Source organism: Heterodontus francisci, chromosome 33, assembly GCF_036365525.1.
Source record: "Heterodontus francisci isolate sHetFra1 chromosome 33, sHetFra1.hap1, whole genome shotgun sequence".
In the NCBI taxonomy this organism is placed as follows: Eukaryota; Metazoa; Chordata; class Chondrichthyes; order Heterodontiformes; family Heterodontidae; genus Heterodontus; species Heterodontus francisci.
In genome coordinates this window covers 39,730,161-39,747,497 of record NC_090403.1, presented here as the reverse complement: position 1 = coordinate 39,747,497, position 17,337 = coordinate 39,730,161, and the positions used below count along the sequence as shown (strand labels likewise).

At 44.9% G+C, this 17,337-nt stretch overlaps 1 protein-coding gene across 9 annotated transcripts in view; it reads right to left on the bottom strand.

The window, feature by feature from the left end:
* LOC137348116 (acyl-CoA-binding domain-containing protein 5-like) overlaps positions 1-17,337 on the bottom strand; it is a 130,128-nt gene that overhangs the window by 96,278 nt on the left and 16,513 nt on the right. For all 9 annotated transcript variants that reach the window (XR_010969075.1, XR_010969072.1, XR_010969073.1 and 6 more), the window contains one exon: positions 1,575-1,695. Coding sequence is in view for 5 of the 9 variants with exons in the window: in XM_068013340.1 (XP_067869441.1) it covers positions 1,575-1,695 (121 nt within the window). In the remaining 4 variants the exon portion in view is untranslated. The remainder of the gene's footprint in view (positions 1-1,574; positions 1,696-17,337) is intronic.

Genomic DNA, 17,337 nt, shown 5'->3' with positions numbered 1-17,337 from the left:
ACTTTCATTTTTAGTTATTTTTTCTTCCTTGTTTTTACGTTCTTTTTTACATTTTTTGCAATTTTTTTTTGCATTTATTTCATTTCATCTTAGTTTGTTCAGTTTGCTTACCCACTGTTTTTTTCAGGTTTGCACTTGCTGCTGTTCAATATTCAGTGTATTTACACCTAATATGTCCGAATGCTTTGTCTTTCAACACACCATTAATATATTGTTTGCCTTTGCTTCGTGACCTTTTGGTCAGCTATGTGGCCTGGTCCAGTCTAAACCTTCTCCTTTGTTATCTCTTGCCCCACCCCCACCTCACTTGCTTATAATCTGTGACTTTTCTAATATTTGTCAGTTCCGAAGAAGGGTCACTGACCCGAAACGCTAACTCTGCTTCTCTTTCCACAGATGCTGCCAGACCTGCTGAGTGATTCCAGCATTTCTTGTTTTTATTTCTGATTTCCAGCATCCACAGTATTTTGCTTTTATTATATTGGAATATTTTAGGCCTTTTCCTCAGGAGTTTAAATGGATCAGGTAGAGTCCCTAACAACTCAGATTACAAGTCGTCCTCCGAAGGAACAGACCTGATGGGTTGAATGGCCTTTTCTTGTTTAATGCTCTTTTACAGCATTATTGTTATTCAAGTGATGAGGATGGCATCCATGATTGTAGAAATGTGCACAAACAATGAAATGTAACCAATTAACTAGGCCTTGACTCTGCCAACCAGCATCTGGACTGTCTGGATGGAGATTTCTCAGTCGCTTGTTTCAGGGAGTTTTAAACATATCAATGGATTTTCATGCACATCAGACAGCTAGCCAACCCAAAACAGCGCTAACAACACTGTGGGTGTGCATACCACACATTGACAGCAGCGGTTCAAGAAGGCAGCACACCATCACCTTCTCAAGGGCAATTAGGGATGGACAATAAATGCTGGCCTTATCAGCGATGCCCATATCCCATGAACGAATAAAAAAAATGCCCAAAAACATATTTATCTAAACTGGTTGCAGGATATCTTCCAAAGCCAGTTCTCTTAATGGTGTCATCGGTGAATATTATTCATAGTCATAGAGTCATACAGCATAGAAACAGGCCCTTCAGCCCACCGCATCCATATCCCTCTATGCCTTGCTCATTCAAGTACCTGTCCAGATGCCTCTTAAATATCACTACTGTTCCTGCCTCCACCAACTCCTCTGGCAGCTCATTCCAGATACCCACTATTCAGCACATTAAAATAAATAATATTGGAAGTGAATGGTAGGATATTAAATTTGACTTTTTTATAATTCATTAAAAAAAGGTTAGCAACCTTGATATTGCACAGATATGCCAATTTGTAATACAAAGACTCCCAATTTTTCAGTAAAATCCACCTGTCTAAATTTTCCTTTTACAATTTCTTTGATTTTCTGAAGTTCAGAACAAGTGCAAGAAAATGCAGATGGCTGGATTTTACTGACAAGCTCAGAGTCTCCGTACTATATACACGGCAAGGGGTCGACATCTCCAGTAACATAAATCATCTTATTACCTTCACCCTCATTTTAAACATAATAGAATTTAAAGGTTACCATTTTATACGTCCTATGGGATCCCAGAAGCCCGGCCTGCTAATGCTACAAGGGCCTACAGTTGCCTGCTTGTAGTAGCTGTAAAACTTTAGCATCTTCTCATGGGGCGGACGGTAAGAACCTGATGACAGAAAGACAAACTTAAAAATAGTGCTCCTGGAACATATTTTTATCCTGTTTTCTTACTGACTCACCCAATTGTTACTACCAATCAGACAGAAGGGTTGACAATTCGAGTCCAAAGTTTCCACAGTTGCTATCAACTTTGATCCAGGTTTGTTTAATATGAGGTACAACTTGAGACCTGCCAATTGGATTTGGATATACTTACTCCTCCATGGTTGTAAAGTGCTCCATTCAACAATTCAGCCAAACAAGGCAAGAGAATTCCAGCTACAGGATTTGAGCTGAATATCTTCCAGCTGGAAATCAAATACTTGGGCCACTTAAGTTCCAAAAACTCTCAATTCACAATACTTGACAATGCAGGCGAGAATGAACCAGATTTGTACCCATAGTGATGTAAATTTTAGATATACTGGGAAAGACATTGCAGAACCAGGATGGGATAAAAAAAAAGTGGCACACATCCAAGTGAGTAGCATAGCAGTCTGCACCTTCTTATATTCTGTTGTCATGGAAATCAATGGGTGAATGACTGGGATGCTTGATCACACAATTGTGCAAATATGAAAAGCTGTTGCACAAAGAAATAAAACAAAAGGAGGTTGTGATACAAAAATTAGAAACTAAATGACTTCGAGGCTGGAAACATGGAGGCACAAGACTCAGTAACACACCCTCACTACCCTCTCCACCTGCCTGTTCTTCATCTTTTCTTCTTTTGGGCCTCCTTATCTCGAGAGACAATGGATACGCGCCTGGAGGTGGTCAGTGGTTTGTGAAGCAGCGCCTGGAGTGGCTATAAAGGCCAATTCTGGAGTGACAGGCTCTTCCACAGGTGCTGCAGAGAAATTTGTTTGTTGGGGCTGTTGCACAGTTGGCTCTCCCCTTGCGCCTCTGTCTTTTTTCCTGCCAACTACTAAGTCTCTTCGACTCGCCACAATTTAGCCCTGTCTTTATGGCTGCCCGCCAGCTCTGGCGAATGCTGGCAACTGACTCCCACGACTTGTGATCAATGTCACACGATTTCATGTCGCGTTTGCAGACGTCTTTATAACGGAGACATGGACGGCCGGTGGGTCTGATACCAGTGGCGAGCTCGCTGTACAATGTGTCTTTGGGGATCCTGCCATCTTCCATGCGGCTCACATGGCCAATGTTCTTCATAATGTTCTGTTAAGGCTCATTAGTGATTATTCAGCTTTTGATTGTCCAGCTCTGAATAGGAATTAGTGTATAACTTTATCTATGAACACTGGCCCAAACTCTCTGTGTACAGCTTCCAACTGCAGATAAAATAGAAGTCATTTTTATTTTATCAAGGTACTTAAACTTTAAATGAAGGATTTAGACTCATTTTGGTGTTCACCTCCCTGCCCCCTTCCCCCCAATGTGATTTTTCACATTCCCTTTATGATGTGGATTTTCATCTCCAATGCCTGGATGTGAAAGCATCACATGTGCTGTGCAGGCTGGGTTTGGCACCAGAAGCTGTCCCTCCTTACCCAGTAAGTCCCAAGAACTGGGAGGTGTGCGCAAATCACAGGCTCAATGCGCAAACAGCAAACATAACCACATTAACAACAACTTACAGTTACATAGCGCCTTTAACATAACCATCCCTTTGCAGGATTGTTATAAAACAAACTATGACACCAAGTCACAAAAGGAGATATTAGGTCAGATGACCAAAAACTTGGTCAAAGAGGTAGGTTTTAAGGAGTGTCTTAAAGGAGGAAAGCAAGGTAGAAAGGCAGAGAAGTGTAGGGAGGGTGTGTTCCAGAGCTTGGGGCCGAGGCCACTGAAGGCACAGTCACCAATGGTGGAGTGATTAAAATCAGGGATGCACAAGAGGCCAGAATTAGTGGACTGCAGATATCTTGGAGGGTTGTGGGGCTGGAGGAGATTACAGGGATAGGGAGGGGCGAGGCCATGGAGGATTTGAAAACAAAGACGAACATTTTAAAATCAAGACCTTGCTTGACTGGGAGCCAATGTAGATCAGCGAGCACAGCGGTGATAGGAAAATGGAATATAGTGCAAGTTAAGACATGGGCAGCAGAGTTTTGGATGACCTCAAGTTCACGGAGAGTAGAATATGGGAGACCAGCCAGCCAAACTCAGGCTCAGATGGTAGCGCTCACACCTCTCGAGTCAGAAAGTTATGGGTTTAAACTCCATTTCAGCACAGAATCTAGGATTCTGTTTCAGTGCAACACTGAGGCAATGCTGCATTGTCAGAGGTGCCATCCTTCAGGCCCAGTCTTCCTGTTCCAAATGGCCATGAGGATCTAATGACACGGTTTGAAGAGGAGCAGAGAGTTCTTCCTGCATCATGGCCCACATTTGTCTTCCAGCCACCAAAAAAAATCAACTATTTATTAATTTTGTTGCGATTTATGGAACTCTGCTGTGTACAAAATGGCTGCTGTGTTTGCCTTCTTAATAACTGCAAATAACTAGTTCTATGGGATGTTTTTGAGATGTGATAAGGTGTTAAATCAATACAAATTCTCTCTTTATTCAGGTACCTGCAAATCACAGGCTTCCCAGGGATGCTCTAGAAACTCCAGCGACAAGTGGCCCCAAACAGCCATACATCCTCACCCGAAAAGTTACACAAAGCTATTTCTCTACTCACTGCACTCACCTCCACATCAACAGATTCCACAGGAAGCCTAAAGGGAGCCTGGAAACTAACCTAGGCTCTAAATAAAAGCAGCCAAATGGAGTAATATTCGAGAATAAACCAGCACAATTAACACTTGCAGTAAAATGCAAGACAGCCAACTCAGTCATACACCAGCTGTACCACACACAGCACAACACTTTGTTGGATGAAGGCTGAAAAGGATTTGTTTGGTCTTCCCTCAGTTCCCCCTGGGCAGTGATATGAGATACCATAAAGGGTATAACTAACAATGAAATCACCCGAGACCCTTGTCAACTGAGCCTGTCCCCAGGGCAGATGTATAGACGCCCAACTCTTGCTGCTAGCAAGAAGATCCAGGCAGTCTGGATGCCCTTCTGAAAGCCTGGAAGTCCCCTCTTACCAACCCCACAGCACACACTCAAACAAGAGGGCTGCCTCCCTCTCCCAGGCACACATAGAATTCTGCAAACTATATACCTTGACAGTTAAAATATTTTGATTGTTTTTCTGTTTGAATTTCCAAATAAACTTAATGAAATACATTTTTAAATATTAAAATGGTTTCTGCCTGTTTTAAAAATCAGAAATGATAACATTATGGCACGAAATGATTCGATCATCACTGATTGTTAGGACGAATGATTTTACTATCACCCAGTGTCGATTAGAATCTGACACATTCAAAGAGCAGCTCATGGAAAAACAATTACTCTGCTCTGTACAGAATTCGACTCTCTCCAGAACATTAGCAAGCGTAGTCTCAAAGTAATTAATTTTGCAAAACACTTTTGAGTCCTTTGTGTTCTTTCCCCACTATTTTCACCGCTTTCAGGAATTTCCAAGCCAAATTAGGATATTTGGACCATAAATCATACTCCACTAGAGAATTGTTAACCTCAGTCTTACTTCTTGTGGATCATCATTCACCAAGCCAGATCAGATCAGCCAATAATGTGAATGGGGAGAACACAGAAAATATTACAATATACATAGTCTTTTAAAGTACAGATGCTTTGTGCCACTTTGGTCACCCCAGTAATTTCATTCAAGCATGAAGTGCTTGCGGTGAGATAGGGTAAATTGCCATCTTCAGTGCTCCCGAGCAAAGACTTTCCCCAGTGGGGAAGGTCTTCGCTCTGAACAGGCTCCAGAAGCTGGCCAAGCACATCTACCCTGAGGCACAGTGTGGCTTTCGTGCAGAGAGATCGACCATTGACATGCTGTTCTCCCTTCGTCAGATACAGGAGAAATGCCCCTCTACATTGCTTTCATTGATCTCACCAAAGCCTTTGACCTCGTCAGCGGACATGGTCTCTTCAGACTACTAGAAAAGATTGGATGTCCACCAAAGCTACTAAGTATCATCACCTCATTCCATGACAATATGAAATGCACAATTCAACATGGTGGCTCCTCATCAGAGCCCTTTCCTATCCTGAGTGGTGTGAAACAGGGCTGTGTTCTCGCACCCACACTTTTTGGGATTTTCTTCTCCCTGCTGCTTTCACGTGCGTTCAAATCCTCTGAAGAAGGAATTTTCCTCCACACAAGATCAGGGGGCAGGTTGTTCAACCTTGCCCGTCTAAGAGCGAAGTCCAAAGTACGGAAAGTCCTCATCAGAGAACTCCTCTTTGCTGACGATGCTGCTTTAACATCCCACACTGAAGAGTGCCTGCAGAGTCTCATTGACAGGTTTGCGGCTGCCTGCAATGAATTTGGCCTAACCATCAGCCTCAAGAAAACGAACATCATGGGGCAGGACGTCAGAAATGCTCCATCCATCAATATTGGCGACCACGCTCTGGAAGTGGTTCAAGAGTTCACCTACCTAGGCTCAACTATCACCAGTAACCTGTCTCCAGATGCAGAAATCAACAAGCGCATGGGTAAGGCTTCCACTGCTATGTCCAGACTGGCCAAGAGAGTGTGGGAAAATGGCGCACTGACACGGAACACAAAAGTCCGAGTGTATCAGGCCTGTGTCCTCAGTACCTTGCTCTATGGCAGCGAGGCCTGGACAACGTATGCCAGCCAAGAGCGACGTCTCAATTCATTCCATCTTCGCTGCCTCCGGAGAATACTTGGCATCAGGTGGCAGGACTATATCTCCAACACAGAAGTCCTTGAAGCAGCCAACACCCCCAGCTTATACACACTACTGAGTCAGCGGCGCTTGAGATGGCTTGGCCATGTGAGCCGCATGGAAGATGGCAGGATCCCCAAAGACACATTGTACAGCGAGCTCGCCACTGGTATCAGACCCACCGGCCGTCCATGTCTCCGCTATAAAGACGTCTGCAAACGCGACATTAAATCGTGTGACATTGATCACAAGTCGTGGGAGTCAGTTGCCAGCATTCGCCAGAGCTGGCGGGCAGCCATAAAGACAGGGCTAAATTGTGGCGAGTCGAAGAGACTTAGTAGTTGGCAGGAAAAAAGACAGAGGCGCAAGGGGAGAGCCAACTGTGCAACAGCCCCGACAAACAAATTTCTCTGCAGCACCTGCGGAAGAGCCTTTCACTCCAGAATTGGCCTTTATAGCCACTCCAGGCGCTGCTTCACAAACCACTGACCACCTCCAGGCGCTTATCCATTGTCTCTCGAGATAAGGAGGCCCAAAAGAAGTGCTCCCAAAGTGAATGTCTTAAGCTGACTGATATAGAGCGCTAAATACCAAGAGCTCATAAGAATCATTTTCCACCCACTTGGGTCATAACCCTCACCATTGAGTGCCCATTGCAACACAGGCTGACGGTGCAGAATCAGACTGTACTTCCATTTAATCAAATTTTGGTGACACCATGTGGCCAAAGTCAAACTTGCACCTCTACACTTCCAGTTACAGGAGTGCGAAGATGATAAGGTTCACAATGGATACAGTATCCCCTGGGTGTTGACGTGCAGTTGCGTTTTTTTGTATATTTGCCAGTTTTAAAATGAAGCTCCCCGTCCCATTCACCAATGCATTGCCCTGTTGAAGGAATGGTGTCATCTAAGGCATTCCCACGGTTTTATCTTTCATTTGGGGGTTTGTCAACTGCTCCCCAGAAATGCCACCTTTCAAATTTTATATGGACATGTTCAGTAATTCAGCAGAAAATCCTTGGAAAATCTAGTTGCTTGCATTTTCAAAACTTAAGCCTGAGAAATAAATATACTGACCAGCAAATTCTAAAAACCTGAAACAAAAATGCTTGCAATTTTCCTCTGCTACATTTATCCTGTTCAGCTTCATTGTTATCCCTTTCGTGACTGTCTTTATTCAGATCTGAAGAAGGTTTCCGTCCAAAATGTTAACCTGTCTTTACAGATGCTGAATGACCTGTTGTCTGTTTCCAGCATCTTGTTTCACACTCTCAGCATTGGTACATGTTTGAAAAAGAAAAGACTTGCATTTATATAGCACCTTTCACGACCACAAGACGCCTCAAAGGGCTTTACAGCCAATGAAATACTCTTGAAGTGTAGTCACTGTTGCAAGGCTGGAAATGAGGCCCCTGCAAACAGTAATGTGAGAATGAGCAGATGGTCTATTTTTGTGATGTTGTTTGAGGAATAAATATTGGCCAGGACACTGGGGATAACTCCCCTGCTCCTCTCGGAAATTGTACCGTGGGCTCTTTCACATCCTCAGTTTAATGCCTGGCTCAGTGTCAAATCTTGCTTAATGATGCTCCTGTGAAGTGCCTTTGGACATTTTATTACATTATAACATAGAATTGAAAGTAGTCATTGTTGTCTGTCTCATGCAAAAGACGGCACCTCCGACAGTGCAGCACTCCTTCAGTGCTACACTGGAATTGCAGCTTTGATGTTTGTGCTCAAGGCCTGGGGCTAAATTTTACTGAGCGCCCAACGTCGGGCTCTGTGGCGGGGTTGGGGATAGACGATCGCAGCGGCAGTGACCCGCCATGGAGCCTGATGCCAGAGTTGCCGGGCCTGATCTTCCCGGTGGTGGCGAGGCGCCGTGGCGGCTTTCCCACGGCTCAGTAACAGGACCCTACTTTAAATATTGAAAAAAAGGACATGAATACATTAACGTACCATTCTCCGCAATCTTACTGGCTGTCCACCATCTACTGTGCAATGGACAGCACTCACGCACCTTCACATTCCCGTCCAGGAAAAGCTGGCGCCACCGAGATGGGGAACGGGGGGACGAAGGATTTTTAGTGTAGTGGGGGGTGGTGGGCGGAGAGACAGGGTCAACTCTAGTGTGGGGGGACAGGGGTGACTTCTGCACTTTGTGCAGTTGGTGGCTTTGGGGGAAGAGAGGTCAACTATCCAATTTAAGTGTTTTTGGGGGGGAAACGGGGCTACCATTTATTTTCTGTGTGTTGGGGGGTGAGTGGGGGGGGGGGTGAACAGGTCACACATTTATGTACTGTGTAGTGGAGGAGGGGGGAGTTCCGGAGTTGAACTTTCTTCTCTCTGTGCAGGTCTGGCAGCCCTTTAAAAATGGCACCAGCGCCTGTGCAGAGGCAACTGACGCTGTTGCCGGTGTCACAGAGCCCGCCCCCACCATGTGATTGTGAGGGGGGGGGGGTGGGGAACCACCCTGCTTTTGGAAATGAGCCACATTAGATCGTGGCACACATGCGGGCCACCATTTTTTACGCCCACCAATTCAACCCCAGTAGTGTGACTTAGACCCCAAAGCTTCTGACTCAGAGGCAAGAGTGCCACCAACTGAGACAGAGTTGACACCTGTTTTTAATTCTAAAACCAGAGCACAATGCATTTTGTTCAGATTTGTCCCTTTTGACTAATTTTCATCCTGGAGTTGTCTTGCAATAAAGAAAAAACTCACTTTCCAAAAAGCACCAGGGAGTTATCAGACAGGGGCATGGGTCCACTGACCTAGCAGCACATGACGTTTAATGGACAGACAGTGGAGCCAATGGCATATCACTGAGCAAGTGGTTCAAATTGAAACTGCATGTGGCAAAATAATTGTGAGTAGGGATGCCAAGAAATATCTATTTTTAAATTTATGACTTTAAAATTAGAATGTGCCATTTTCCTTTCAAGTTATCAGAAACATGACCTTGTGAAGTGACCTCAGAATTCTGCAGCTGATATAGAATACATTTGAAGAAGGGAAAACCCTACTGCAGATCATAATGTTATGCTTCATTTAGTTTGTGATTTGGCCAGCAACATTAAGTGCACTATTTTGGATGATTCCAGTACAGGAGTGGAAGCCACAGACACTCTATTTGTTTGCTATCTGTTTCAGTCACTTTTTGTTGTAAATTTGCCTGTTTGAAAATTCCTCAGCAACCATGAAAGGACCCTGCTAAGTTTCCAATGGTACCACCACTGGCTCCCTGCCATTTTTCTTGACACCTGCTGTTTCTTTCTCTCCTGACTACTACGGGGATGAAAACTGAGCTTGCTCAGATAGCGAACATGGACAGCAAACAAGCAAATGTGGAGAAGGCTGGGCAGCCGGCATTCAGGATCAACTCAAAATGGGGGCGAGCTATTGTCAGGTGAAGAGAGTGAGGGTTGCAATAAAGTACAGGGCATGAAGCCTGGGAGGGAGGAATCTGGGGAGGGCCCTGAAGACCCTGATAGTGCAATGTACTGAGAAGAGCAGGGATTAATACAGAGGGTAAGGTCCCTACTTTTTAAGAGATAGGAGTACACTTTGCAATTGATGACATTCATATAAAAATGCTACACGTCTCATGCTGCATTCCTTAATGGGATATTTAAGGAAGCTTCTGCCCATTTATTACAAATGTGTTGATGTCTGAAAATGTTTACAGATGATTGAAGTACAAGCGCGACATGCATTCATATGTGAATGCAGTCAAATGGAAAATTTATCTCAATCTCAGAATTTTTAATGTTGGCTTTTCTGGCTCCAACAACTCACAAGCCGTGAGCTCAAACCAATGAACCCTGATCTTAAAGCGTCAATTTGCTGTGACCCCAGTGAGACTTTTTCTTCAAAAAAAATTAAACATTGTCACACCAACCACTTCTCTCTGGCAAAAGTTGCCAGCTGGCAAGTGTGGTGCAGACATATTTAACCACATATATCTATTTCACAGTATTGAATGGTGAGACAGGACTCTGACATAACTAACAACATGCTAAACGCCACAGCCCATTCTTACAGGTGCTGACACAGACACAAAATAACGCAAAGATATTCAGCTTAGATATTTTGCTGAGCTCCCAACCACCTCCCTTCATTCATTTGCAAAAGCAAAAAAAAACCCACTTTAAATCAGCTCAAGATATGTTCAGCATCATAAACCCCTTGTGAATCAAATGCTCTACCTGTCACGGGCAGACAGCAAATTGAGTTTTGGGTTATATCCAAGAAAACCTTAACATCCTCTGAAACATGAATAGATGGTCAATTTTCTGCATTCTTTTATACATTAAAGCCCAATTTCCTCAAGAGAACTGCAGGAACAGGCAGTTATTAAAGTTTAACCAGCCCTCAGGAGTTCTGTGAGAGGAGATAATTATCTCCCCACCCCATCAAATTTAATTAATTCTAGAAAAAAAAATTTAAATAGTATTTTTCTAAGACTGGTTATTTTACAAAGTAAAATATCGAGAGAATCCTCAGCTTTATTTTTTGCTTCTCCAGTTTGCTGATAGGCCTCAAGCCTTCCAGTGCATTATTTTCACATCTCTGACACTATTAGCATATGCAACAGGCTTGATATAATATTCTACTGGGAACTCCATCGGGTCGGATGATGGCATGCGGGCAGTGTAAAATTGAGCTGGAGGCTCCGGGAGGCCTATCTGCCCCGCTCCCACCTCCGGTGAACTTTACAGCGGTCGGGCGGGGGAGGAAACGGCCTGTCCGCCCGAGGCCAATCAAGGCCCTTAAGTGGCTACTTAAGGGCCCTCGCCTGCCTCCACGGGTATTTTACCCGTGGCAAGCGGGTATGCTGGGGGTGTGAAAGGTCGCCCAGCAAAAGTGGACGGCCTTTCTGCGCCCCGGTTGGGGGGGGGGGGGCGCCATGGCAGTTGTGCACAGGGTGCCCGATTGAGGCCGCCCCTGCCTCCCAACCCACCCCCGGGGCCCAAGATGCCCCCTCCTCCCAAACAACCATCCTAGCCTCACCAGGGCACGACCGATCCCCCTGGTGAGGCATGCTCCTACTTACCCACTCTCTCGGCTCCATGGTGTTGGCTGGGCTGCAGTCCCAGCAGTGGCCACTGCTCCCGGTGGCGCTGCTGGGACTCAGAGCTGCTGGCCTGCTGATTGGCCGGCAGCTCACTGAGGCGGGACCTCCTCCCTCAAGTGGGTGGAAGTCCCGCCTCGAGACAATTAAAGCCTGGGGACCTGTAAATTACCTGACGGATCCCCAGGCAGGGTGGAAGCAGTTTCCCGTCCGCCGAGGGTAAAATCCAGCCCTATGCATGAGAGGCGTGTGTGATATCTGCCAGTTAGTTTCACACTTTCTTTACATCTCCTTAGGGGCACCAAGGTATCAGGATTCTGACAACTGTTACGCCTGACAGCTCCAGTCAAAATATACGATTCTGACTGTGTTGGGAGAAACACACTGTTAATTCAATCCCGTCCCTCCACAGATCACGTAACATATCAGTTTAAACTTTCCAAATTAAAGACCTAGCCAAATTGTACCATCTATTAACCCCCCCAAATGAGGCTAACCAAACCAGGTGTCTTTAAAGCAACAAATTAACTGTTTAATTAGAAAAACTAAATTCTTAATCACTACAAAAATATAAACAACATTAAAAATAGAAAAAATTAGAGTTCTTGCAAATTTACACTCCAGCTGGGGGTGAAAAAGTCCAAGGTTGCTTGACGTTCTCACAGCCGTCCGATGGGGAGAAGAAAGGTTCAACAGTAGAACAATCCATAGTCTAACTCCAGCAGTAAGTGATGCTTTCCTTCTCCAGCGATGACCGTAGTAAATCAACAACTTACAACCATTTTCAGTAGAATCAATCCGGCTTTAGAATTTTTGAGGGATAAAAGATAGTCACAGTCTAACTTCCTATCCTTCAGTTTAAATTAACTGAGAGCTCTCCTTTCAGGTGCTGACACGTAGCTGTCTCTGTGTCCTCCTGTTTGTTAGAACAGGCTGTTCTAACAGTCAGTTCAAAATTAAATTGTAACAAATGTATCTCTCGATGCTCAGTCTGAGTGGCTGTATCCAAGGCAATGAAAATGCACCCTTTGAATCACAGTCTCCAAATGGCTGTATCCAAGGCAATGAGAATGCATTCTTTGACTCAGTCTTTAGAGCTTGCTACCTTAAAGCAGTACGGCTCTTTCTCTAGCCTTAACGGCACACCGCATTCTTCCCCAAAAAAACTACAGGATAACACAATACTGCTGAGTATTTTCAGCTGCACCTGTTTTTTTATATTAAGCTAAAGTTGTATGCCTTCCTGATTGGTGAAATATTGGATTTGTTCAATTTGTGAGGCAGATCTGATAACTTCCCCGTGACAAAGTAGAATAAACGTTCCATTCCAAATTTCCTTACTGAGTTTTGGTTTGTCTTTCTATCTAAATTCTTAAATTTGGTATTCCATTGAAAAGTCCAATTTGACATTTTTGCCTGTAGTGAATGAAAATAAAGGTGTCCCAACAGCACCTTTCAGTATTATGCAACACTCCAAGTTACTGCGTGACTTGAAGTCTGGATATTTTCATTCTAGGGGGTAGAGCTTCCTCTTCCAGTGCAATCAGATAAATTGTGCCGAAAATGTGTATGTTAGGTTACAGTTCAAGATTCCAAGAAAAAGCACTTGCATAATCACAAAATGTAAAATCTTCTGTCAACCAATGTAATCCAGCAATGTAATTATTAACTTATTTTTCTTTCCATTTAAAAAAAACCTTGATTTATTCAAGAGCAGTAACCTGGTGCACTTTTATTAATGCAGCTGAAAATGGGTTTATCACACAAAATAAGCATTTTTAGGAAAAGTGGTCACTTGTGAGCAATCTGAAAATGACTTAAAACAAACTCTCCTGAAACAGTTACTACTTTCAATGGTGTGCACTAGTCAATTTCTTTGTAAATTAAAGAATTTTTGATTATGAAAAAGCTTTGGAAACATGCCTATTAGTGTCTGTGCGTGAAAGAAAATACGCACAATTTGAAGAGCCTTCCCTAACCAACAGAAATCGCGTGATATCGTCTGGGCGCATGCCCAGTTTTTTGGGAGGGACCTGATCCAGCAAGGTAAAAGATCATGGAAAACACAAACACAAGTGGTTTCGGGCATAACTCACACTTGTTTAAAATTCCCTGATCTTTTCCAGTAGTTAGTCTGATTCCGCCCAGATTGCAATGATGTTCCTGATGTAAGCGAGTGGGAACTCTACCCCTAGATATATTTGCAAACTATGGCCAGAGGTGGCACTAAAGAGCAACATTAAAATGGATGCATTGACAGGTCGCAAGAAAGGGGAATTTCAGAGGCATGAAGGAGTCACCAACAAACAAAGAGATTCAGGACATTGAGAGATTCATCATTGGCGGGCAGCAAGAAAGTAAGAATGCTGTCCTCCATAATTGACTATTCTAACGCACTCCTGGCCAGCCTCCAACATTCTACCCTCCGTAAACTTGAGGCCATCCAAACCTCTGCTGCCCGTGTCGTTCACCATCATCCCTGACCTACACTGGCTCCTGTTTAAACAATGCCTCAATTTTAAAATTCTCATATTTGTTTTCAAATTCCTCCATGGCCTGGCCCTTTTCTATCTTGCTAATTGCTTCCAGCCTTACAATCCTCTGAGATATCTGCACTCCTCTCATTCCAGCCGCTTGATCATCCCTGAATTAATTGCTCCACCATTGGTGGCTGTGCCATTAGCTGCAAAGGGCCTAAGCTCTGGAATACCCTCCCTACAACTCTGCACCTCTCTACCTCGCTTTCCTCCTTTAAGACACTGATTCAAACCTATCCCTTTGTGTATGCATTTGGTCATCTGACCCAATATCTCCTTATGTGGCTTGATGTCATATTATGTTTTCTAATGCTCCTGTGAAGCGCCGTTGGATGTTTTATTATGTTAAAGGTGCTACATAAATGCAAGTTGTTGTTATTGTCAGTGACAGTGGGGCGTATAGGGAGGATTCTCAGGAGCAGTACCACTGGAGAATTGAAAAAGATCATAAAGTAATCTTTTCTTTCAATTGACAATGAAGACAATTACAATTGAGGAGGGAGCGATAATACTCATCACCAACGCCAGTGAAAATAACCAAATCGTCCACAATATACCAAAACATCCTTTCTCTTAGCATATAGAAGATTGCAACAATGGGAACAGACTGCTGGTGACAGACTGTCAGTACCATGGAGGTAAAGGACAAATTTTTTTAAATTCATTCATGGGATGTGGGCGTCGCTGGCTAGGCCAGCATTTATTGCCCATCCCTAATTGCCCTTGAGAAGATGGTGGTGAGCTGCCTTCTTGAACCGCTGCAGTCCATGTGAGATAGGTACACCCACAGTGCTGTTCGGAAGGGAGTTCCGGGATTTTGACCCAGCGACAGTGAAGGAACGTCGATATAGTTCCAAGTCAGGATGGTGCATGACTTGGATGCGAACTTGCAGGTGGTGATGTTCCCATGCATCTGCTGCTCTTGTCCTTCGAGATGGTAGAGGTCACAGGTTTGGAAGGTGCTGTCAAAGAAGCCTTGGTGCGTTGCTGCAGTGCATCTTGTAGATGGTACACACTGCTGCCACTGTACATCGGTGGTGGAGGGAGTGAATGTTTGTGGATGGTGTGCCAAGTGGGCTGCTTTGTCCTGGATGGTGTCGAGCTTCTTGAGTGTTGTTGGAGCTGCACCCATCCATGCAAGTGGAGAGTATTCCATCACACTCCAAACTTGTGCCCTGTAGATGGTTGACAGGCTTTGGGGAGTCAGGAGGTGAGTTACTCGCCTCAGGATTCCTAGCCTCTGACCTGCTCTTGTAGCCACGGTATTTATATAGCTACTCCAGTTCAGTTTCTGGTCAATGGTAGCCCCTAGGATGTTGATAGTGGGGGATTTAGCGATGGTAATGCTGTTGAATGTCAAGGGGAGAGGGTTAGATTCTCTCTTGTTGGATATGGTCATTGCCTGGCACTTGTGTGGTACGAATGTTACTTGCCACTTATCAGCCCAAGCCTGGATATTGTCCAGGTCTTGCTGCATTTCTACGCGGACTGCTTCAGTATCTGAGGAGTCACGAATGGTGCTGAACATTGTGCAATCATCAGCGAACATCTCCACTTCTGACCTTATGATTGAAGGAAGGTCACTGATGAAGCAGCTGCAGATGGTTGGGCCTAGGACACAACCCTGAGGAACTCCTGCAGTGATGTCCTGGAGCTCAGATGATTGACCTCCAACAACCACAGCCAACCTCCTTTGCACTAGGTATGACTCCAACCAGCTTAGAGTTTTCTCCCCGATTCCCATTGACTCCAGTTTTGCTAGGGCTCCTTGATGCCATACTCGGTCAAATGCTGCCTTGATGTCACTCTCACCTCACCTCTTCAGTTCAGCTCTTTTGTCCATGTTTGAACCAAGGCTGAAATGAGGTCAGGAGCTGAGTGGCCTTGTCGGAACCCAAACTGAGCATCACTGAGCAGGTTATTGCTAAGCAAGTGCCGCTTGATGGCACTGTAGATGACACCTTCCATCACTTGACTGATGTTTGAGAGTAGACTGATGGGGCGGTAATTGGCCGGGTTGGACTTGTCCTGCTTTTTGTGTACAGGACATACCTGGGCAATTTTCCACATTGCCGGGTAAATGCCAGTGTTGTAGCTGTAATGGAACAGCTTGGCTAGGGGCACGGCAAGTTCTGAAGCACAGGTCTTCAGTACTTTTGCCGGAATAGTGTCAGGACCCACAGCCTTTGCAATATCCAGTGCCCTCAGTCGTTTTTTGATATCACGTGGAGTGAATCGAATTGGCTGAAGTCTGGCATCTGTAATGCTGGGGACTTCAGGAGGGGGCCGAGATGGATCAGCAACTCGGCACTTCTGGCTGAAGATTGTTGTCAATGCTTCTGCCTTATCTTTCGCACTGATGTGCTGGGCTCCCCCATCATTGAGGATGGGGATATTTGTGGAGCCACCTCCTCCAGTTAATTGTTTAATTGTCCACCACCATTCACGGCTGGATGTGGCAGGACTGCAGAGCTTAAATCTGATCCATTAGTTATGGGTTTGCTTAGCTCTGTCTATTGCAAGCTGTTTATACAGTTTGGCACGCAGCTAGATCTGGGTTGGAGCTTCACCAGGTTGACACCTCATTTTGAGGTATGCCTGGTGCTGCTCCTGGCATGCCCTCCTGCACTCTTCATTGAACCAGGGCTGGTCTCCTGGCTTGATGGTAATGGTAGAGTGATGGATATCCTGGGCCATGAGGTTATAGATTGTCATTGAGTACAATTCTGCTGCTGCTGATGGCCCACAGCGCCTCATGGATGCCCAGTTTTGCATTGCTAGATCTGTTCGAAATCTATCCCATTTAGCACAGTGATAGTGCCACACAACACAATGGAAGGTATCCTCAATGTGAAGGCGGAACTTCGTCTCCACAAGGACTTTGCGGTGGTCACTCCTACCAATACTGTCATGGACAGAAGCATCTGCGGCAGGCAGATTGGTGAGGACAAGGTCAAGTATGATTTTCCCTCATGTTGGTTGCTCCACCACCTACCGCAGACACAGTTTAGCAGCTATGTCCTTTAGTACTCGGCCAGCTCGGTCAGTAGTGGTGCTACCGAGCCACTCTTGGTGATGGACATTGAAGTCCCCCACCCAGAGTACATTTTGTGCCATTGCCACCATCAGTGCTTCCTCCAAGTGGTATTCAACATGGAGGAGTACTGACCCATCAGCTGAGGGAGGGTGGTAGGTGGTAATCAGTCGGAGGTTACCTTTCCCATGTTTGACCTGATGCCATGAGACTTCAACAACAATCGACAATGGTTTCATGGCCATCATTAGACTAG